The sequence below is a fragment of the Felis catus genome, chromosome A2 (assembly GCF_018350175.1).
Source record: "Felis catus isolate Fca126 chromosome A2, F.catus_Fca126_mat1.0, whole genome shotgun sequence".
In the NCBI taxonomy this organism is placed as follows: Eukaryota; Metazoa; Chordata; class Mammalia; order Carnivora; family Felidae; genus Felis; species Felis catus.
Genome location: NC_058369.1, coordinates 14,138,533 through 14,157,611, shown reverse-complemented (window position 1 = coordinate 14,157,611; position 19,079 = coordinate 14,138,533). Strand labels below are relative to the sequence as shown.

Below are 19,079 nucleotides of genomic sequence, written 5' to 3'. Positions count from 1 at the left end.
CCCTTCAAAACCCTGCCCCTCTTTTCCCAGCTCTGTCAGCTTTGGCGAGCGTCTTAACTGCCTCTTTGCCTCAGTTTACTCACTGACAGTGGGCTGTTGAGAGGGGCGAACTTGGAGGATGCGGGTTGGACGCTCAGCGTACAGCCGGTTCTGGAGAAGTGTTTGGGTTTGTTGATTCAGTTGGTCCAGGAGGGGAGACGCAGAAAAGAGGCTGTGGTTGGAGGGGGCTGGCTGAAGGAAAAACCAGTGGGTTGGGGTCCCAGGGCGGCACTGAACCTCAGTTTCTTAATCTGCAAAATGGGCCTGTGAGGTTGTGGTGAGGCCAAAGGGGAATCACCCATGGGGGCTTGGTGACAGCACAGGGTAGGTGCTTTAGAAATGAGCGTTTTCCCTCTGGTAGTATCAGTGACAGCCACCCCCAGTTTGTCACCTCCCACGACACCTTCTTTCCCTTACCTTGGGGAGCCACTCTTTGGAAGAGTTGCAGGCCGCCTCCCACACTCTGTGTGGTTAAATGCACACAATTCCTTTGCCCTCCAGCTGTTTATACGGATACAAGTTGAGGGAAATACACAGGCAGGGGGAGATAGGAACTGTGTGCTGTACCTCCCGCCCCTGGAGCCCCACACTTCACCTTGCCAGTTGCCTTTTTCTGGGTGGATTTTGCTTTTCCTTTCCTGGCTCTGATCCCACTCTCTGCTGTATATCGTGCCCGGCCTTTTTGGTGGACAGGACAGCCAACAATCGGGTTGTGACTATCGTTCCGTAAGCTTTCATTTACTCAACCCGTCCTTACTGAGGACCTACTGTGTGCCCAGCAAGGCTAGTGAATGAATGAATAAAGAAATGAATGAAACAATGCCGGGGAGTAATGGGAGTTATGAAGACAATAAGAGGACAAATGGAAAGTGCTAGAAGATATATGGGGGGAGAGGTTGGGGAGTCTCTGGAGGAGGTGGCATTTGAGCAGAGTTTGGGGGATGCCAGGTTGGCACCTCTGATTTTTTTTTTTTGAGCTAAAATTCACATTATATAAAACTAACCACTGGGGGACCTGGGTGGCTCAGTCGGTTGAGCGTCCGACTTCGGCTCAGGTCATGATCTCGCGGTTCGTGGGTTCGAACCCCGCATCGGGCTCTGTGCTGAGCAGCTCAGAGCCTGGAGCCTGCTTCAGATTCTGTGTCTCCCTCTCTCTCTGCCCCTCTCCCGCTCATGCTCTGTCTTTATCTCAAAAAAATAAATAAACACTAAAAAAAAAAAAAAAAAACACCAAAACAAAACACCTAACCACTTTCGAGTATACAATTCTGTGGCATTTAGTGCATTCACAGTGTCACGCCACCGCCACCTCTGATTCAAGAACATTTTTATTCCCCCCAAAGAAAACTCTGTACCTATTAAGCAGTCACTCCGCACTCCCTCCTTCGGAGTCTCTGATTTTAACCCACATCGTGCCAAGCAAACGTCTCTAATATTGATTTGCAAATGTCAGATGTTCAAGGAAATGGACACACACACACTCATTGCTGCTGGGAACAGACTGAAATGTGGGATACATGATATGGAAGTCAGTGTGGCCCTAAGTATCCATCAAAAGTCTTCAAATTATGATTCCACTTTTTTTTTAACGTTTATTTATTTTTGAGACAGAGAGAGACAGAGCATGAATGGGGGAGGGTCAGAGAGAGAGGGAGACACAGAATCCGAAGCAGGCTCCAGGCTCCTAGCCGTCAGCGCAGAGCCTGATGAGGGGCTCGAACTCATGGGCCGTGAGATCATGACCTGAGCCGAAGGCGGATGCTTAACTGAGCCACACAGGCGCCCCTGGGCATTGATTTTATTCTAAAATTTTCATTCACTCCACAGATATCTAGGGAGCACCTGGTGTGTGCTAACCCATGCCAAGGGCAGGGACCGTGTCTGAGTTTTGTTTCTTTTGCCAGTGGGTTTTTAACTTACCAGTGAGCATCAGGCACATCGTAAGTGCATAATAAAAATTCTTCGGGAAATTAAATGCTACGACGAGGGAGCTATTTAGATTATTTACATTATGTCTGTGTTTTCTGAAACCGTTTTTCCACCGAGCAAAAATTATTTCGGCGCTCAGGAAAGAAAACATGTAAAGAGGCTTCTGTTAGAAAACGTACACGTTGTGTCCCATGCCCTCCCTGACCCCCCAACATGTCCTCCTGTCTTCCCAGCCACCCTTCCTTTCCTCCAGCCTGGCTCCTCCTGGCTTCTCACCAAGAGTGGGGCCTGGAGCAGGTCTGGGAAAATGTGCCAATTAAGATGAGACGGAGAGGGGCGCCTGGGTGGCTCAGTCGGTTGAGCGTCCGGCTTCGGCTCAGGTCATGATCTCACCGTTCGTGGGTTCAAGCCCCGCGTCGGGCTCTGTGCTGACGGCTAGGAGCCTGGAGCCCGCTTCGGATTCTGTGCCTCCGTCTCCCTCTGCCCCTCCCCGAACTGTGCTCTCTCTCTCTCAAAACTTAATAAACATAAAAGAAAAAGATGAGATGGAGAGATTTCCAGATGGAGGAACTGAGGCTCAGAGAGGTACAGTAACCTACCCAATGTCACACAGTGCGTAAGTTTCAGGGGAAGCTGTCTACTCTCAGAGCTCCTTCCGTGTCCCTTAAAGCGGTTGCAGGCCAAGCCTGGTTCTTTCCTTCCCTGTGGCCCTGTGGTTGTGCCTCCGTGACAGCCCACGTGGAGGCCTGTCTGATTTCTCAACAAGCTTCAGGCAGAAATCACTGCACTCCTCCTCGGTAGACACCTCACACTGGTGTCGCCGGGCCCCCGAGAAGCCTCAGTCCCGGGCCCTCGAAGAGCCCCAGTCTGGGGAGGCCAAGTCAGACACATTCGCTCTCAGCTCCACTGAGTCAAGCAAGAGCCGGGTGCTCTGTCTGAAGAGTCCGGAGGGCTGCCTGGAGGAGGGGACACAGAGTCGGGGCTCGATGAATGAGTGCGCTAGACCGAGAAGTGGGAGAATAGCTGCACAGACGCACGGATGGGGAAGCTGGAGGCGAATCATGGATGATGCCTGCATCGGTGGGAGGGCGGGCAGGTGGGGGGATGGGTGGCAGGGTGAATGAGTGGGAGGGCGGGTGGTGAATGGGTGAATGGGTGGCTGGGTGGGTGGGCAGATGGACAAGTAGGTTTGGGAGTGGAGAGGAGGAGCTCGGCTTTGGGGTCTACACTCTGTCAGCACCCCACCACCACCTTCCTCCCGGAGACCCCAGTGTAGAATGTCACGGTGGTGGGGGGGCCACAGAGCTGCCTACATTGCAGCCCCGCCCATCTCCGACCTGGCCCCCGCAGGTGCCTCTGGAAGGGCAGCCCCTTCACCCACGTGACTCTCTGCTCTCGAACCGGCCTGATGGTGCTCAACACCACAGAGGCCATGGCAGGGCGCTACGACCGCCAGCTGGTGGAGGGCACCGGCGAGTACGACTCAACAGGTCCCCGTGGCCAGCCGCACCCTGTATTGGATGCAGACACGACTGCAGTTTCCCAGCTGGGCTCAGAGGTGCCCCCAGGACCGGCCAGCCCCCTGGGGCAACCCCTGGGAGCGGCTATTCTCCAAGGTCTGTATGTCCGGGTTTGCCTTCCCGTCCCTCACCCTTCTCACTAGAGCTGAGTGTGGGGTCATGTGCTCCCGGGCACCCCCGGCCCCTGATTGCAGCCTGGACATACTGCCTTCCCCTGTGTATGCAGTTGGTGCCCAATGTGTGCTCTTTTACCCTTCCCTCAGTGGTCTTCCTCCCCCAGCTGGGCGGAGGGGGGGGGGCAGCAGGTTCCTCTGTGACCTCCTTTGGGGCTGCTCAGGGAAGCAGATGTTTCCGTCTACTCAAAGGCCTGGGATTGCAGCGATACGTCCAGGGCCAGCATCAGAGCTAACGTGTGGGAGAGAAAGGAAAGCTGGACAAGGCGGAAAGAGGGTTATTGAGATGGACTTCCTCCCTGAGGCCCTGGGAGATATAAACTCAGAGCCTGTGGACATCCCCAAAGAAATAATGATAGTGCTAATAACAATGTCATTTGTTTATCAAGCACAGCCCAGGATACCTTCTGCATTGTGATAATAGAGAAGGCAAGTATTAAAACCAGTCTGTCAAAAGCCTCCCGTGGCTCCCCAGTGCTCCGAGTATAAAGCCCATACTCTCTGCTGGGGCCCATAGGACCCCTTGTGACCCAGCCTATGGGTCTGCCTGCCCATATGCCCTTCCCACCCCCCTAGGTTCCCCCCAACTCACCCTGTTCCAGTCACATCCACCTCCTTGATGATGATGCTCCAAGGAGCTGAGCACATTCCCACCTCAGGGCCTTTGCACGTGCTGTTCCCCTGAATCACTACCGCATCAGAGTAACCTTCACTGACCATCCATCTTTGCCTGTTGCTTTGGCTGTTTTTCTTTCCTTTGCAAAATGCTGTCAGTAGTCATTCTACTTACGGGGCACCTGGGTGGCTCAGTTGGTTAAGTGTCTGACTTCGGCTCTCACAGTTCACGAGTTTGAGCCCCGCACCGACAGCTTGGAGCCTGCTTGGGATTCTTGCTCTCTCCTCTCTCTCTCTCTCTGCCCCTCCCCCACTCACACTTTCTCGCTCTCAAAATAAATAAACGTTAAAGAAAAAACAAAACGGGGTGCCTGGGTGGCTCGGTCAGTAAAGCACCCAACTTGGGCTCAGGTCATGATCTCACAGCTTGTGGGTTTGAGCCCCGTGTCGGGCTCTGGGCTGACAGCTCAGAGCCGGGAGCCTGCTTCGGATTCTGTGTCTCCTCTCTCTGCTCCTCCCCTGCTCATGCTCTGTCTCTCTCAAAAATAAACAAACATTAAAATAAATAAATAAGAATAAAATAAAATAAAATAAAGATAAGCATGAGTTAACAGATGAAGAACCCCCATCTTACAGAGAAGGAAACCCCCAGAGAGGCTCCCCCTGCATCCATGGACACAGACTGTCAGACCCTTGGAGTCTTTCAAGCAAGTGAATGAGCTTCCAAAAGCTACAGAGAACAGGGTTTGGTCTCTCAGACCTGGGTTTGAGGCCAAGCTTTTCCACTTGGCCAGTTTTTAATTGGGCAAGCCCCCTGAGCCTCAGTTTCCTTTTCCAGAAAAATGGAGTTAGAGGCAGGGCCATGGAGATTCCTCCTCCCCCAGGGTCTCTTTGAGCCTTCCCACACTGGACAACAATTGGGGCCCTGAGAGGCCTTGCGCTGGGCCAGGACTCTAAGGAGCCCCCAGTCTGCATCCGGGACGGAGCTGGATACAGACACTTCCGGTTGGGGCAGTGGAGGGAATCTGGGAAGGCTTCCTGAAGGAGAGGGTGTTAGAGCTGACGTTTCCAGTCATAGGTGGGGCTGAGTGTGAAGGCTCAGTGGTGGGGTTAAGGGTAAAGGTCCAGAGACGGGGTTCAGCTCCTTGGCCAATGGCAGTTAGGAGCCAGATTCTCCCACTGAAGCCTCCGGCAGAGCCAGAGAAACTATGAGAGCAGGAAAGCGAGCGATGCATCCAGTTAAGGGGATCCCTGCAGTGGAGGCTGGGACGGACTGGTTTGGAGCCCACCCAGAGGGGCACATGCTGATTCTCACCTATGCCTAGCGACCAGGAATGGCCTCCCCTAGCAGACTGAGGGAGGAGGCTGCGGCATCTGAGTCACCGGGTTCCTGGAAGAACATTTGGCCCCATGTGGGCTGTCACCAATCGGGAACACGGCCCCCGGAGCCCCTCCGTGTTGCCTTCCCCGCGGCTTCCCGCTCTCTGTTCCCACAGCTGTTCCTTTAAGGCCACAGAAGGAGAGTGGGAGGAGAGGGCAGGCAGAGAGGAGGGCGTGTAGGAATTTGGGAGCTCGGGGGAAGGGAACTTCCCTGACTAACGGTCCAGTGTGTCCTGGGGCTGTCTGAGCCTCAGGACTCTGTCTCAGATAAGAAAACTGAGGCTCAAAGAAAGGGAGGGTCTGTCCCCATTCTGTACATGTACAGATACCGGATTCTCTCTCAAGAGCTGAAACCTGGCCTGGAGCCTGCAATGTAAATCTGATCACGTCCCTTCCTCTCTGTCTCCAAACTCCCCCATGGCTCCCCGGTACCCTTGGCGTGAAACCCACACACCACATCACCGCTTATGAGATCTTACCTGGCCCCTGTGACCTCCTTCGCCTTCAGTGACCCCTACTCCCTTCCTATTCACTCCTCTCTGGACCCTCACTGTTCCTCCAGCATACTCAGCCCAACCCCACCCCAGGGCCTTTGCATATGCTGTGCCCTCTGCCCAGAGTACTCTTTGTGAATTATTAGCCCCATCTGATCCGTCAGGAAAGGTACAAAGAGAGGAGCTCACGTGCTCAGTAACATGCATCAAATTGGTGGAAGTCAGAATTTGCACTCAGGCCCATCTGACTACCTACTCAAGCCCTGTCTCACCCGTGGGACATTTAAGACAGGCCTCCAAACCAGTGCACCATGGATCTGGATGATTCTCAGCCCCTCTAGGTCTTGCTGCCTCCAGCTAGGTACCAAAGACCCTGAGGCCTCGGACCCAAACCCCGCTGCTCAGGGAGCTCCTGGGCCAACCTGACCCCTAAGTCTCCGAGCGTCCCTACTGATGTGGCCGCAATTTTTCCGCCCCACTTTCTGCCCTTCACACAGAAGGATGGCAGAGTCTTCAAGGACGACACAGCCAAAAATAATCGGGCCCCGACCTACCTCCCAGAAGTGGGGCAGCCCCGCCCAGCCACCTGGCACCGCGGAGGTAATTAGTGCATGTGGCAAATGAGGGTAATTAGGTCTGTGGGAACCAAACCGCAGATCCAGGTTTGGAGTTTGGAGGGGGCTCAAGTGTTGCCCACCCCCACCCCCAACCCTCCCAGGTCCTGGGAGCTCAAGTCCATAACCCAGTGTCAGGCCCCCTCTCCTTAGCCCTTTCATGCCTTCCTGGAGGCGGCTTGTTTAATGGATTTACTTTGTCCTTGTGCATAAGTTGAGTTGGATCTGAATTTAAGGTGGGATCACTTTCAAGTGATGAAAAGTCACCAACATTGAGTCACCAAACTCTCCTACGCCATGACCCCCATGCTGGGAGATGCCAAGCCCAAGAGAAGCTTCAGCCCCGCCCTTGAGGTACCTTCAGGCTGGGGGAGTCAGAGCTGGACACAGGCACCCCTAGTCCATAGGGATCAGGGTTGGCTCAGAAGGAGGGAGTGTGTTGGGGAAGGTCCAGAGGGAGACATGGAAGGGCTTCTCAGAGAAGAGGGCATTGGAGGTGGGACTTTGAGGGACGAATAGGAGCTTTTCAGGAGGATAAGTTCTGGTGGCTGGCCCAACTGGCCACGGCTGGGGGAATGGGGAGAAAGAGGAGGAGTGTGGCTGGGGGAGCATATAAGGGTCCCAGAGATAAAGATTTAGAAATCATCATGCCATTGGACCTCCTTCTGTCCTTGAAAGCTCATGCCTAGTTGGGATTCTTCAACCCCTGAAAGAAAATCTTAAGAATTTGGCTCAGGATCAAAAACCACATGCCCAGACGGCCAAGAATAAATATAATGTTTATAACAACCAGCATTTGTTAAGCTCCTGGGGTCATGCCCTTTGCACACAAAGACTTGTTGGGTCCTTACAGGAAACTTCAGAAGTGAGTACCATTTTTATGCCCATTTTATAGATGGAGTAACTAAGGCACAGAGAGGGAAAAATTCTTCTTTAAGGCCACACTGCTGGTAAGAGGCAGGGCTGAGATGCACTCCCTGGTCACGTGACTCTGGAGACCATCAAGGATCAATACTGGGGTTTGGGGAGCCTCTCCTCCTTGAAGCATTTAAAGAGTTCCTGCTGCAGGTCAGTCCTGCTCTAGGTGCCGGGATAGAACCACAGAAGAGGTGGCTAGGAACCAAATCATGTCGTAAACGGATCGAAGTGGCCACTGTCCTCCATACCATGAGATTGGGCATGTGGCTTTGGGGAAGGGTGACAGACTTCCCCTGGTCTGGTGGGACAGGAACCCTCCAGGGAGGAGGACAATTTAGCTTCAGTCCAAAGGTGGGTCCGATTTAACCAGGCAGAGGCCAGAGACTAACCCAGAAGAGCCACTCTGCAAATGCAGCTGCTCTAGAGCCAAACAAACTTGTTCTACTCTCTGCTTGGTCCCCTCTGTGACAGGAAGTTCATTTTCTGATATCCTCCCTCAGCACCAAGGGAAAGCTGTCGCTCATAATCAGTCACCCCGGGGTGGTGGCCTCTGCCCACACTGTAAGGACATCCCCAGGCAGAAGAGGTCTCAGGCTGGGGTGGAGGTGGCAGCTTGGGGCAGCCATGCTCGGGGCAGTCTATACCCAGGGGAGAATGAGGAGCTTCCATCTTCAGGTCAGGGCTGCTCAAGGTGAGCCCCAGCCCAACCCCTCCCGGAAGCCTGAGGGGGGCCTGGGAAGTGATTCAACTCCCACTCTCTCTCATGTTGTTGCCTTCTGCCCACACAAGGGGTAAAGTCTACCTGGGCCCCTCTCCTGGCCGCCCCCACAGAGTGGCCACATGGCCGTGGCCCTGCAGCCGGCCAGCGCTCGGCACACCCTGAGTGGCTTCCAGAAGCCTTGGCCCTGTCGGCACCTTTCCCAGTTACTTAATTTTTTTTTTTTTTTTTTTTTTTTGGTAATAAGGAAAAGTCACTCTTTGCACAGAACAGACGGTATTTTCTTTGTTCCCCACAATGTTCAAAGAGTTTTGTGGCTTCAGGCCTGAAAGCAAAGCCAAATCCTTTGCTTGTGCAGATGCCTTGTGAAGTTAGAGGCAGCTGGGGAAACTGAGGCCGCAGGCCCCGTTTCCCTAGCATTGGTGAGCAGTTCCTCTCACACTGGCTGAGGCTGAGGCTCCAGGACGGGCCAGCCCTCCCCAAAATGCCCGGATCTGGTCATGACCCAAGTAATAAACAGGTAGTACAGGTCAGGGGTCGCACAGAAAGTGATGGGGGCATAGCGCAGAACACAGCGAGATCCCCCTCCAAGCCCAAGACAGAGAAGTTTCCAGGCGGAGAGGGGGCAGTGGTGCTGAGCCTGGAAGGACAAGGCGGAGTATATGCCTGCAGAAAGGTGGAAGGATCCGGTTGGGCAAAGACCTGAAGCGAAATAAACCCTGATCTTGGCCTGGGAATAAGTCTCCGGAAACGACATGACCAGGAATTCAACCTAAAAGTAATTTGAAGATAGCTACCAGCCTAGATGTAGGATTCTTGTCAGGGAAACAGAAATAAAGGAACAGAGAAAGGAGACAGGACGAAGAAGGTGAAAAACAAGACCTGTGAGGTGGTCGGCAAGCTCAAACATGAGGTTCAGGCAGCTCTCTGCCCATGGACCCCGGGCCCCCTGCTTTAATAAAATCGCCTTTTTTTGCACCGAAAACATAACAAGACAAAACAAAACATGAGGTTCAGAACTTTAGGGAACTGCGGGCCTTGGTTCTGAGGAGCTGCCGTGCCTCTGTCCATGAACCCAATGGCACTGTGTGACTTTGGAGGAGTCCAGAGAAAGGGCAGCCACAGGATTGTCCAGCAGGCCCCACAGGTGGACTTGGGCCCGGGGAGGCTGAGCCTGGCTCAGCTCCAGAAGGACCCTCTCCTGGCAAGGGCATGAAGGGCTCCTTCTGACCCAGGCCCGAGGACCTCCAGGGTATTCACTCATTCGGTGGCAACCAGGCCCCAATGTTCCCTCTGCCCTAGGTTCTGGGACCCTATAGCATAGCAGTACTGATAATCTAACCATGGCTGGTACTGTTAAGCCATCCTCTTGAGGGAGACCAGGTGGACAGAAGCCCGTCCCCAACTGGGGATCAGAGCTGGGTGGGAAGTCAAGCAGGAAGGATTCTGAACGGTGCACCCCTGATCAAGCCTCATTAAGTGCCTGCTGTTTGTCTCTCTCTCTCAGCCTCTTCCAGCTCTCCCTGCCTGTTTCTCTTTCATTTCCTGGTAACACCTACTGAGCACCTACTGTGTGCAGGCACCCACCTCTGTGCGGTAGAGAGGCCCCTGCCCCTGGATCCCCGTCAAGTGGAGAGGGAATCCCATCAAAAGCAGAAAGTCATGACCTCAGGCAGTGAGAAACGTGGGCAGCAGTGACCTGGAGGGTCAAGGCCACCCCTGACGGGACGATGAAGCCACACGCTCCTTCTGTCTCCTGTGTCTCTCCCCGGTCTTTCTATCTCGGGGTCTGGGTCTCTGTCCCCATCCCCACCCCCTGTCCCTCTTCCTCGTCCTTAACCCCTTCCCCGCCGGTCCTCTCCCGCCTTCCTCCCAGCTTCCGCCCCTCCCTCTCCCCCCCCCCCCCGCCGCGGAGGGCCGGCAGGGGGCGCTGCGGGGCAGCCTCGGAGGCCCGGGGAGGCGGGGCGGGCGGCGGCCGCGTCGGGACCGGCCGCGATGGGACCGGAGGCGGCGCGGGCGGCGGCGGAGGCGCAGACAAAGGCGCGGGCGGTGCGGAGGGCGGCGCGGAGGGCGGCGCGGAGGGCGCGGGCCCCGGAGCCAGCAAGCGAACGGGGCGCCCGGCTGCGGGGAGTCGGCGCCGCGGGGCAGCACCCGACTCGCGCCCGGACACTCGCGGGGCGCCGAGCCCGCAGGGTGAGCCCGGCTGTCCGAGCCTGCGTCGGGGACGCGGGGGCCCGCGAGGTTCCAGGGCCGGGGGAGGGCGCGGGGGTCCCCGAAGTTCCGGACACGGAGCTTGGGTGCGGCTCGGGGAGCCCCGAAGTTCCAGGGCTTGAGAGGGCGCAGGGGCCCCGAAGTTCCGGAGTCGGGGTCGAAAGGGCACCGTGCGAGGGGTTCCCAAAGTTCCCGACCCGGCGTTGGAGGAGACTGCGGTGTCCCCGACGTTCCGGGCCTGGGAGAGGGAGGCGGCACGAGGGGATCCCGAAATTCCGGACCCGAGGCTGGAGGGGTGGCAGGGAATCCCCTAAATTTAGCAGTCGGAGGTGGCGCGAGGGATCCCCGAAGTTCTAGGGCTGGCGTTGGAGGAGGCGGAGAATGTGTCCCCGAAGTTCTGGACCCGGAGTTGGGGGGCGTTGCGCCCGTCTCGGAAGTTCCCTGGTCGAGGGTGGCACTTCCCGAAGTTGGGGCGCGCATTGGGCGCCCCGCTTCTGACGCGGATGGGAACTGCTTCCTTACTGAATATCAGGCCCCCCGGACTGGGACGCATGGGGTGGGGCTTCGCCCCCACACGCGATTGGGGATCCTGGGCACCGGGCGGGGTCGGGGCCTCCTTCGGGAGCCCTGCGGCCGGAGGCGTCTGAGGCACATGACTAGTTGGTGAGTAACTTTCCCCAAAGCTGCAAGTCTCGGCAGGACTGTCAGGGCCGGAAGGGCCTGTGTTCCTGGGACCCCTGCACCCTGGAACCCTGCTTCGACTCAGGACCCGCTCCCAGCCCCGGCCAGAGCTGCCGCCCCTCCCCCACCCAGGGGCTCCGGTTTCAGACCCTGTGACCGGGGCAGCAGCTGCCCAGGACAGGGTGGGGGGGCATCCCTCCTCTGACCAAGGAGGCCGCTCCCCTGGGGCCTCCCTTCCCCCACCTTGCCACCTCCTTCCGCCAGGTCCCTCCTGGATCCTCCACAGATCCCCCTGGTACAGGTTTTGGGGGCACAGAGGTGAGGGTCGGGAATTCTCCAGGGCAACTGTTCCTGGTTTCTGTGGGGTTGTGGCTGGAGGAACCAAGAGAGGCTGGGGAGCCCCCTCTCCCAGTCCTTGGTCCCACCCAGCCCTGCATGGATGGTATTGGGGTTGAGTGGTCATGGGCCATCTGGCACCAGAGTAAACTTGTTTGGCTACATCTTATCTTTTTAACTAGGCTGGGAGCTACCTGGGGGTTTGGACTTTGACTCCAAGATGTGCCTCTGCCCTAGAGTGGAAGCCGAGGTGTCTCTCTGGGGGTTCGGCGGGGGGGGGACTGGTCTCCCAGCAGGCACCTGGTGATGCCCTACATTTTGATAGAGATCCTGGTTTGGGGGCAGAAAATCCCAAGCGGGAGTTGGCCTTGGCCCTTCTCTACCCAGCCCCAAGATTGAGGGGGTTTCTCTGGGACTTCAGGGCCTAGCATGCTGAGAAGTTTACACTGGGCTATCAGGGGCCACCTGGCTCCTTCTTAGAGAGCCATCTCCTGCTCAAGGTGTTGTGAGAGCTTCCTCCAGGGCCGTTTTGCTCTGGGTGATCTGCTGAGTCTCTCACCTTTTTGACTGAGGTTCTGTGAATGGTGTGTGTATTTGGTGGTGCTTCCTGAGGTTGGACCCGCTTGGTTTCCCCAAGCCTGTCCTGGGGAGACACTCACAAGCCCCCTGTCCCCCACAGAGGCTGAAACCACACCTCCTGCCATCCCTCTGGCTGCCTCTTGGAGCCCACCCGGCCCAGCCTGACCAATGTCCACAGCCAGGTGAGTCCCTGCCTCTGCAGCTTGGCCCTGAGTCCCCCCCAGGGATGCCCAGCCCTGCTGAGAACACTCTCCCCATGCAGGGAGCAGCCCATCTTCAGCACAAGGGCGCACGTGTTCCAGATTGACCCGGCCACCAAGCGGAACTGGATCCCAGCGGGCAAGCACGCGCTCACTGTCTCCTACTTCTATGATGCCACCCGCAATGTCTACCGAATCATCAGCATTGGGGGTGCCAAGGTCCTGGCAGGGCCTGGGTGGGGTGGCAGGCCCAAGGGGTCTCAGCAACAGGCCTGGGTCTGGCCGTTGCCTTGCTGGGTGCCTGGGGGCTGGGGTTGGGGAGGAGCCCTGGGTCAGTCTCCCCTCCCGAAATGGCTCAGACCAAGGATCTCTGAGGAGCTAAGACAAAGTGATCCACTGGGGGTTTCCTATTCATTATTATCGTCAGTCTCATCAACCTTGAACTTTGCTCCCCACCTCTCCCCAGGCCATCATCAACAGCACTGTCACCCCCAACATGACCTTTACCAAAACCTCCCAGAAGTTTGGACAGTGGGCAGACAGCCGTGCCAACACTGTCTATGGCCTCGGCTTTGCTTCTGAGCAGCATCTGACCCAGGTGGGCTGGTAGGATGACACGGTGGGAGGGATGGAGCTGGGCCTATGTCTTCTGGGTATACTGGGGCCCCTGGAGGTACTGGGTTTCCAGTCTTCCCAGCTGTAGAATGGGTATCAGAAAAAGCCGGAAGTCCCTTCCTGGTTCCCTGGCTCATGTCTCAGCTCTGCTGGCCACTTGTTCCAATTTTGGACACACCCTACCCTTCTCTGGGTGCCTGGGATGGGCTAAGAGTTCCCTCACACACCCTAGCCCTACCTTCTTCATTGCCTCCCTCCACCCTCTGCTGTCTCTAGGCTTCAGTATTGTCTCATCCATTGTTTCCCTGGATGGTTAGTGCTTTCTGATTCCTAATGAGATCGTGAGGATTTTCTTCTCTTCTAGAAGCTTTAATTTTCCTTTCAAATTTAGGTCTTGAATTAATTTCTGTGGGTGGTATAAGGTAGGAGTATTTTTTCCCACTGAGTATTCAGTTGCTCTTAGACTGTTTTTTGAAAAGATCGTCCCCCTTCCCTCCCCCCACCTGCCCCCCCCCCCCCCCCCCCCGCCACCGCAATGAATTGCACTGGCCCCTTGGCCCCAATGGAGTGACTGTGTGTATGTAAATATTTTCTTTAAAGAATGTATTTTCACACTAAGGAAATTTATTTGAAAATGAAAAACAGTGAGTGTGTCCTACCCCAACTGGAAAACTGGTGTATAAGTGGTAAATGTAAACATAAGTACAGCGAAAATGAGAAAAGGGTGATTTACTTGCCCACTGGCTACAGGTGCCTCTAAGAGGCTCTGAGCCCAAGACCTGCTTTCTCTTTGTTATAAAAAGATATTCACAAGTGTCCCAGGCATTCCAGACAGCACTCACCTGAGGCTCTCCTTGCTGAAATAAGCCTGACTGAGAGGGAAAGGGGATCAATCCCTTTTTCAAGGTGCCTCAATGTAATACACTTCCGTGAACATCCCACCCTCCGCCATGATACTCAATCTGATCACTGGGGACATTTTCTAAGCCTTCTTACCACTCTTCTAGTCCATGAGATGCACTAGTTCATGAGATGCTCCTGAAGTCGCCTCCCTAGTGACACGGCTGGCGCTGGGGGTGGGGGGTGAGGGTGACCTAATGGGGCTCTGGGAGAGGGGGCTGGGTTTTCGTTGATTGTTTGTTCTGCCTTTCCCCCCCCCTCCCCCAACCCCACCCCAGTTTGCTGAGAAGTTCCAGGAAGTAAAGGAAGCAGCGAGGCTGGCAAGGGAGAAATCTCAGGATGGCGGGGAGCTCACCAGTCCAGCCCTGGGACTCACTTCCCACCAGGTCAGCCCTCCTTGTCCCATGCCTGCCAGTCACTCAACTGCTATCGAGGGTCCAGGTGCTGTGCGCGTGCCCAAGACCGTATGCTCACAGATTGTGTAAAGCTAGACCTGTAACAGAAGCCTTGGAGGAAAAGTGGCAGGAGCACATTCTGGACGGCTGGCCTAGCCTTAGATCAGGGGAGGCCTAGAAACCAGCTTGGGGCCCCTGGGTGGCTCAGTCGGTTGAGTGTCTGACTGCAGCTCAGGTCATGATCTCAGGGTTCGCAAGTTCAAACCCCTCGTCAGGCTTGCCGCTGTCGCACAGAGCCTGCTTTGGATCCTCTGTCCCCCTCTCTCTCTGCTCCTCCCCCACCGGCACTCTCTATCAAAAATAAACATTAAGGAAGGAAGGGAGGGAGGGAGGGAGGAAGGAAGGAAGGAAGAGAAAGAAATCAGCTTAGATCGCAGAGTAAAAACCTGACGGTTGAAATGGCTAAGTAGAGGGGTAGAGTAAAAAAATTGTCCCTGGGGCACTTTCCTCTATTAATTTATTCAGCATGATCTACTGACCACCTACTGTGTGGGAAAGAGGGTTAGGGTGTTGAAAAAGTAGGCTGGTCCCTGCCCTCAGGGCTCATGGTCCGGGCTGGGAGGGGGATTTATAATGAATTCAGCCTAGTAGAAGGCTTCCTGTCAGAATCTTAAAAGCATGTTGAAATTTGGCCCCAGGGAAGGGCATTGCTGTGAAGGAATAGCACAGAGATTTCACATTGCCCCCACCCCCTTGCAGATTTTGAATATCTCAGTGGGTTTATTTAGACCAGCAGGCATCAAGTGCGCTCCTGGGAGCTTGGTGAGAGCCCAGGCAGGCAAGGTGGGGGTACAGTGCTCAGAACTCTGGTCCAGGGACCATGGGGAGCCAGAGAGGGTGGAAGAGGAGAGGAGGGGCGCGCTCCCATCCCAGTGCTGGAAAGGACCCCTGTCCTCAGTCACAACCCCAGTAACATCAGCCCTGACCCCAGCCATGACCTGACTGGTCCTTGGCTGAAGCCACCCCCCCCCCCAGTGTGACCCCGCTTCTGCCCACGCCTTTAGGTGCCCCCAAGTCCTCTCGTCAGCGCCAACGGCCCCGGCGACGAGAAACTGTTCCGTAGCCAGAGCGCGGACGTCCCCGGCCCCGCAGAGCGCGAGCGGCTCAAGAAGATGCTGTCCGAGGGGTGAGGGGGTAGGGCCGGGCATAGGGCGTGGCAGGACTGCTGGCACGGAGAGGGACTTCTCTGAAGTCGAAGGGCGGCGGTATCTGTGTACCCAAGGCCGGGGGAAGGAGAGGAGGCTGACTCCGATCCTGCCCCTTCTGGAGCCGACCTCGCCCCTGGAACGCGCTCCCGCTTTGACCACGCCCTCTCGGGGCGGACCCTGCCCCTACCTCGCCGGCTCCTCGGGGCTAACCCTGCCTCTTTTACGCCTCCCCGGCCAAATTCTAAACCCCCGGGTGCCTCCCCACCCTCACCCCGTTCTGGGCACACCCCGATGGGCTGACCCCGCCCCCCATTCCGTCTGTCTCCCTGAGCCGACACCAGGCACCTACTTTCACCTCGCCCCCGACGAGATCACGCTACCCCGCGAAGTCCCCACCCACGGCACCGCCCCCGGTACCGCCCCGCCTCCGGCACCGTCCTGCCCTGCCCCCAAACGCAGTGCTGCCCAGCCTCGCCCCAGCCAACCCTCGCGTCCCTGCAGCTCCGTGGGCGAGGTGCAGTGGGAGGCCGAGTTCTTCGCGCTGCAGGACAGCAACAACAAGTTGGCGGGCGCCCTGCGAGACGCCAACGCCGCCGCCGCCCAGTGGAGGCAGCAGCTGGAGGCCCAGCGTGCAGAGGCCGAAAGGCTGCGGCAGCGGGTGAGGGGACCCCTCCCTCCCAGAGACGCTCAGTGGCCCCCGGCAACTGTGGAGCCCCTGCCTCCGTCCTGGGTTCACTGACTGGATGTGTGATCTCAAGGCTGTTCCCCTGAGCCTCAGTTTCTTGTTCTGTAGTACGGGTTTGAGATCATGTCACTCTTTGGCAAACCCTGAAGTCCTGCCTGCTTCAAGTTGGTAGCCTGAATCAGAGGGGATGAGTACCTAGTCACAGGTGTGCCTGAGCAAGGGGCAGACTCCCCGGGGGTCAGGAGAGCGCAGGCTGGGGGTCTCAGGGGCTGACATGCCTGTCCACACAGGTAGCAGAGCTGGAGGCCCAGGCAGCTGCGGAGCCACCCTCAGTCAGTGAGAAGGAAGGGCCAGGCCAGTCACTGGAGCAGCTGGAGGCGCTAGTGCAAACCAAGGACCAGGTGAGGGCTGAGTGCGTGTCCCTGGGCTTCACCTTCCCTGACCCCTCACGAGGGAGCCAGGAACCCCAGAAGAGACCCTGGGAACTCTTCTCTAGGAGATCCAGACACTGAAGAGTCAGACCGGTGGGGCCCGCGACGCCCTGGACGCCACCGAGCGCGAGGAGACGCAGCAGAAGGTGCAGGTGTGTGTCGTTGCGGGGGGGTTGGGGGGGGTGGGGTGCCTGTCGAGAGCCAGCCAGCCCCCGGGGGTGGGACAGACCTGGGATCTTTCCTTCCCGATGGGTCCTGGGCAGCTATGTGCCTCCCCGAGCCTGTTTGTTCACCCGTAGGTGGGATCAGGGAGACAGTTACCTAAGGTTGTGAAGGACTGGGACGACCAGGTGCATGGAAAGCCTCGGTTGCAGCCAGTGTTTTGGAAAGGATGGTCATCGGCACAGTTTTTCACATTCTTTCATTCAACAAGCCGTTTTTGAGTCCCTGCTGAATTCCCATGCTTGACCCCATCAAGTCCTCACACATCCCCAGCCTGAGATCAGGAGACTGCATCTGAACCCAAGTCTGATTAGCCTGGCTTTTTTTTTTTTTTTTTTTTAATGTTCATTTATTTTTGAGAGAAAGAGTGCATGAGAGAGTTTGGGGGAGGGGAGAGAGAGGGAGACAGGATTCGAAGCAGGCTGCTGGCTGACAGCAGGGAGCCTGATGTGGGGCTGGAATTCACAAACCCTGAGATCATGACCTGAGCCGAAGTTGGATGCTTAACTGAGCCACCCAGGCGCCCCTGGCCTGGCTTTCATTGAAGAATTTATCTGGGAAATGTTCACGGGACACGTTCTGAGTCCTGCAGGTGAAGATGTCAAAGGCTCTAGTGACCCAGAAGAGAGAAGTTGGGGAAATGCTCCCTCTTGCCTCCTGGGCAGAGTGCACGGCATGTGCAAAGACCCTGAGGTGGGGAGACGCTCAACATAGTCAAGGACCCACAAGGAAGCCAGCGAGGCTGAGTTGGAATGAATAAGGAGAGGAAGGAGGGGAGTGGAGTTTGTTCCCAGCCTAATGGGGTCACAGGAGGGTTTTGAGCAGAAGAGGGATGTGATCAGTTCCATGACATTCAGATTGGCCAAGGGCCCACGGAGTGTCTTGGGCAGAAGCTGCAGGGAGGATAAGAGACTAAGGCGTGGCCCAGAGTGGGGTCTGATGGGATGACACTCAGAGGCTGGATGCCCCAGGCAGGGCTGGTGACCCTTAAGGCTTGTTGGGGCCTCAAATCCTGCCTATCGTCTCCCTGCAGGACCTGGAGACCCGCAACGCCGAGCTGGAGCACCAGCTGCGGGCAACGGAGCGCAGCTTGGAAGAGGCGCGGGCCGAGCGGGAACGGGCACGGGCTGAGGTGGGCCGGGCCGCACAGCTGCTGGACGTCAGGCTGTTTGAGCTGAGCGAGCTGCGGGAGGGCCTAGCCCGCCTGGCAGAGGGCACGCCCTGAACCTGGCCGCGGGGTCTGCGTGGGAGCCGGGGCCTGCAGGAGCTGGTTTTCTACGCAGGATTCCCGCCTGGGGCACGAGCCGGGCCGCAGGCGGCACAGTGGGCCGTTCACCCTGGCAGGGACTGGGGGCCTAACTCAGCCCGGGGAGGGCCTGGCCATAATGCCTCAGCTGGCCCTGGCCGCTCGCAGCTCAGGGGCTGTTTTGGGGCTTTTCGTTGTGTAGAATTTCTAGAATCCCCAGGGCGCGTGCTGGTGCCCACATTACATTTCTAAGAGTGGCTGTGCCTGTGTGTGTTGTGTGGGCACCCAAGCATCTAACCGCCGTCCCTGGACCCCTCTACCTGCTTCCTCTGCGATGCACCTCAGCCGCCTTCAGGCTGTGTAGGGCTTAGTAAACCACTTGCCAGTGAGGAGAGGGAGTTTCAGAGCCTGACGAGCATGCACAGGCCACACAGCCAAGAGCCTGGCTCTGCCCAGCATAGCTGTCCCTACCCACCCCGGGCGCAACTCACGTCTGGACCGGTTTGCCCTTAGGTGGCCCTTGGTTAAGCACCCCCCCCCTTTACTCTGGCTAGAAACCCCAAATCCCACCAGGTGAGCAGATAGAGAAGCTCCTAGAACATGGTAGTGTTCACTACACATGGGAGTCGTTTCACTGAACCTGATGGCTGTGTTTGGAGAGGGGTGCCATTGGTGTGCCCATTTTCCAGATGAGGGAACTGAGGTTCAGAGAGGGCTTCTCAAACCCAGGGTCACCTGGCCAGAATGGCCAGCACTGTAGTTCAAAGCTTTGGGCCTGGCCCGATGGGAATGGAGAACTGGGGGTGTGGTGGGGGCGACATGATGTTCTAGGGGACTTGGGAAGCACCAGCAGCTGAACCCTCCTCCCCTGCCCCCACTCCCACAGAGTCCGATGGGGAAGTGGAGAGACCCATTTATTTATTTTTTTTTTTAATTTTTTTCAACGTTTTTTATTTATTTTTGGGACAGA

General features: G+C 56.8%; 1 protein-coding gene across 3 annotated transcripts; it reads left to right on the top strand.

Moving 5' to 3' along the window:
* The first annotated feature begins 10,452 nt into the window (after nt 1–10,452).
* Nucleotides 10,453–18,366, top strand: HOMER3 (homer scaffold protein 3). 3 transcript variants are annotated; one of them, XM_011290871.4, is made up of 10 exons: nt 10,453–10,593; nt 12,308–12,389; nt 12,470–12,626; nt 12,874–13,005; nt 14,201–14,308; nt 15,382–15,503; nt 16,027–16,183; nt 16,501–16,611; nt 16,707–16,793; nt 17,897–18,366. In XM_011290871.4, the coding sequence occupies exons 2-10, from the start codon at nt 12,376–12,378 to the stop codon at nt 18,086–18,088; spliced, it is 1,080 nt and encodes a 359-aa protein (XP_011289173.3). In that variant the 5' UTR covers nt 10,453–10,593; nt 12,308–12,375; the 3' UTR covers nt 18,089–18,366. The 3 variants fall into 3 exon arrangements, with proteins under 3 accessions (XP_011289173.3, XP_011289175.3, XP_011289177.3); XM_011290873.4 differs by lacking the exon at nt 10,453–10,593 and adding an exon at nt 11,138–11,274; XM_011290875.4 differs by lacking the exon at nt 10,453–10,593 and adding an exon at nt 11,473–11,610.
* The last annotated feature ends 713 nt before the right edge of the window (nt 18,367–19,079 follow it).

What these genes read in the sequence shown, in the direction of transcription:
- HOMER3 (XM_011290871.4), top strand. An exon ending in CTGAGCAGCATCTGACCCAG is followed by an intron (nt 13,006 to 14,200) that starts GTGGGCTGGTAG and finishes ACCCCACCCCAG; the next exon opens with TTTGCTGAGAAGTTCCAGGA. An exon ending in TAGTGCAAACCAAGGACCAG is followed by an intron (nt 16,612 to 16,706) that starts GTGAGGGCTGAG and finishes ACTCTTCTCTAG; the next exon opens with GAGATCCAGACACTGAAGAG.